General features: G+C 36.3%; 1 protein-coding gene across 1 annotated transcript in view; it reads left to right on the forward strand.

Moving 5' to 3' along the window:
- Positions 1–2048, forward strand: part of LOC126818228 (probable ATP-dependent RNA helicase DDX49) — a 36675-nt gene that overhangs the window by 28608 nt on the left and 6019 nt on the right. The window contains exon 11 of the mRNA XM_050545519.2: positions 712–783. Within this exon, the coding sequence (XP_050401476.1) occupies positions 712–783 (72 nt within the window). The remainder of the gene's footprint in view (positions 1–711; positions 784–2048) is intronic.

Here is a 2048-nt window from a genome sequence, read left to right on the forward strand (position 1 = left end):
GACTGTTTCTCCTTCAAACAAGATACCAGAGAGACAATTAAAAGATAGAGAAAATCCTTTAGAAATATATTCCCGAGAAGAATGCTATATTAGAATTTTTTTATTTATTTGACAATTAAAATTAAGGAATCCCCGCTCAACAGAAAACCACAACAGACTGTTAGAAGTAGAGGATCGTTTTAATAGATCGACGGTTCGGGGGCAATACCCTTTTTCAAGATACCTCTATTTGACAATTAGTAAACAACACAAATATGGGCTACTTTAAGATCAGGCGCTCTCACAATTATTCAGTCTGTTTGCATGTGCTTGGGTTTTTTTTTTAGCTTGTGGCACATTGTATATGTGTATAGGCCCTATACTATAGGGGACATGTCAAATGCATCTAAATCAACCATTTGCCGGGAAGTTAATGTTATTGATCTATTTATAACTCGGTGCAGCCAACCAATTTATGACATAATTTACATACCAAAATTGTTTTTATGTAGTTAGAGAGCATCATAGTCTCAATTTACTGGTCACAATGTGCTTTGACTCATTCTTGACTTGTGCTTACATAAGAATGGTCTTGAGAATTTTCTAGAGACGGTATTTTATAAAGTTTCTTACGTAAGAAAAAGTGAAGCATGACTTTTTGCTTACTTTAAGAATTTTCTAGGTACCGGGCCCAGATTACATACTACACTTATACTGTAATTTTACTTATAGAGATTAGACGAAAGAGATTTTGGGCAACAAAAAATTTTAAACAAGAGAAAAAGAATAATAATGGATGGAGAGGTATGCTTATTAATTTATATTCCCCACCCCACCATCACCTTTTATTAACAACTAATTTTGAAGCCAGTGTGATGAAGCTCTTTGTTATTTTAAACAAAAATGTTAAACAAGTGGTTGCCGTGCAAGATACACCCACATTTTGCAATAGATTGACAGAGAACAGGGAAAATCAATAGGGTTCATCCTCTTTTGTCCCAATGCTTCACATAGAATTAGAAAAAAAAATCTGTTAAAAACTGTAGCCTCTATAATCATCAGAAGGTTTTCGGGAAAGAGGGATAACGGGGGAACAGATGGTCATGGATTGCTGAATATCGATGGAATTTGTCCTCTCATGATCCGGTTTCCTCCCACTGCTAAAGACCCCTATGCGCAAGCGAATTATTGAAATAAAATTAAACTATATGTTAGTCCCGAAATGACCTAGTTGTGTTGAGTGGACGTTAAACCCCAACTCTCTCTCTGTCCTCTCATGACCCCAATGCTTTACACAAAATTTGAAATAAATCTGTGAAAAACTGTAGCCTCTATCACATTCACAAGGTTTTCAGCAAAGGGGGGTAGCTCTGTAACAGAAGGTTGAGGAATGCTGAATATTTATTGGGTTTGTTCTCTCATGAACTCAGTTTAATAAAGATCAGTTAAAAACTGTGGTCTTTTGCATTCACAAAGTTTGGGCTACAGGGGCATAACTCTGGGACAAAGGGTCGTGAAAGCTGATTATCGATAGGGTACGTACTCTCATGACACCAATAAATCTGTTAAAGAAATAGCCTTAATCCAGTTTACAATATTTTTGGAAAAGGGGGGAGGGGGCGCACCAAAATCAAACTGATCCAGTATTTTTTGTCTAAATCGTGGCTTTTAGAGGGTCTACAAACTTTGTACACATTTCACATTTTGTCTAAAAGGCAGGGGGCATAACTTCAGAACAGAAGGGCCAATGCACTCCAAAATCTTAACACATATTTAACATAAATTTACGTTTTATCGAAATCTGATAAAAAAATTGTGACCTGTAGAGGGTCCACAAACAAATGTGAACGGACGGACGGACAAGGGGCGACGACATAATACATCCAAATGTGGGCTTGTAAGAGTCACAAATAAATGCCAGAGAATGAGAGACAGTCAGACACTGATGTTGGGTTGATTATACAAAATTTTGAATATTAAGCGTGGCTGTTAAAATAAATTGAAATGAGAGATAAGGACAGAAAGCTGTGTGTTTTTATGGTTTTAACCTAGTGTATCATATTTTGTAG

Source organism: Patella vulgata, chromosome 4 (assembly GCF_932274485.2).
Source record: "Patella vulgata chromosome 4, xgPatVulg1.2, whole genome shotgun sequence".
NCBI classification, from domain to species: domain Eukaryota; kingdom Metazoa; phylum Mollusca; class Gastropoda; family Patellidae; genus Patella; species Patella vulgata.